The 1,022-nt window shown below is 37.8% G+C and overlaps 1 protein-coding gene across 1 annotated transcript in view; it reads right to left on the bottom strand.

The window, feature by feature from the left end:
- The window catches only part of LOC101656273 (collagen alpha-4(VI) chain-like), a gene marked incomplete at its 3' end in the record, with an annotated part of 122,093 nt that overhangs the window by 61,191 nt on the left and 59,880 nt on the right, over window positions 1-1,022 (bottom strand). Inside the window, exon 12 of the mRNA XM_045297695.1 lies at window positions 274-327. Coding sequence (XP_045153630.1) covers window positions 274-327 — 54 coding nt within the window. The remainder of the gene's footprint in view (window positions 1-273; window positions 328-1,022) is intronic.

Below are 1,022 nucleotides of genomic sequence, written 5' to 3'. Positions count from 1 at the left end.
TTTTTTAAATGAAAGTTTATAAGATGGGTGGTGGCGTGATCACTGTCCTACAGCACAAAAGGTTGAGAGACTTGATTTGCATTACTCATCTCAAATCAGCAGGGTCAAGTTACCTGTTACCAAATAAAAGTTACCAAATAATCAGCTCACTCTTACAGCCTTGAACTTCCAATCAAGCACTTAAATGGCTAGATGATTCTTTCCCAGGGGTTAAAAATAAATGATCCATATCACTTAAGACAGAAGAAACTAAAGAATATGTTCATGGTTTACCTGATTTCCTCTACTTCCTTTTTCTCCAGATAACCCTGGGACTCCACGCTCACCCTACATAAGGAAACGGGGGGAGGGGAGAAATTAATGTGCAAACAGTCTTTGTTATAATAGTCATACCAGAATCCTTTTGCATGGAATCTCACACTCTAAGAACAGAGATTTTCCTAGCCATTCTGTTTCTGACCATTTGACACTAGAATAGCCCTCCCACTTAAAAAAAAGACTTCAAATTTCATCCAAATAACTTAAAATATATCTCATATACATTAATGAGCAAGGAAAAATATAAATCTTCAGAGTCCAGGATACAACGAAAGTAACAGAACCCAAAGAATGCTTAAGGGATGCTTCTTTTTTTGGTGGTGGGGGAGAGGGGGGGAAATAAACTTCTTTCTTTAACTTAATCCAGCATTTCTCATATTATTTTCAGCACTGGATACTTTTTCACAACACACTTAATTAAAAACTCATAAAGCAGAGTCCCATAAAACCCAATGGGTGCATGTTTTGCTGTATATATTCTCAAGAGCAACAGAAGGTAATTTGTTAAGAAGACATCAAAGGTGGAATACGAAGGCTTAAAACACAGAATAAGGGTTCCTGAGGAGGACAGCAAAGGAGGTTGTGGGGCAGGGGAGACAATATCAAGTACAAGAAGGAAGAAACTGTTTTGAAACTGATTGTAGTAGCAATTGTATAACACTTCTCGGTATGACTGGACAATGGAATGGTGTCTGGATTAGGTC

This window comes from Echinops telfairi, unplaced genomic scaffold (genome assembly GCF_000313985.2).
Source record: "Echinops telfairi isolate 266 unplaced genomic scaffold, ASM31398v2 ScPeMD7_7420;HRSCAF=8458, whole genome shotgun sequence".
Classification (NCBI taxonomy): domain Eukaryota; kingdom Metazoa; phylum Chordata; class Mammalia; order Afrosoricida; family Tenrecidae; genus Echinops; species Echinops telfairi.
This window is presented reverse-complemented; position numbering and strand designations above follow the sequence as displayed.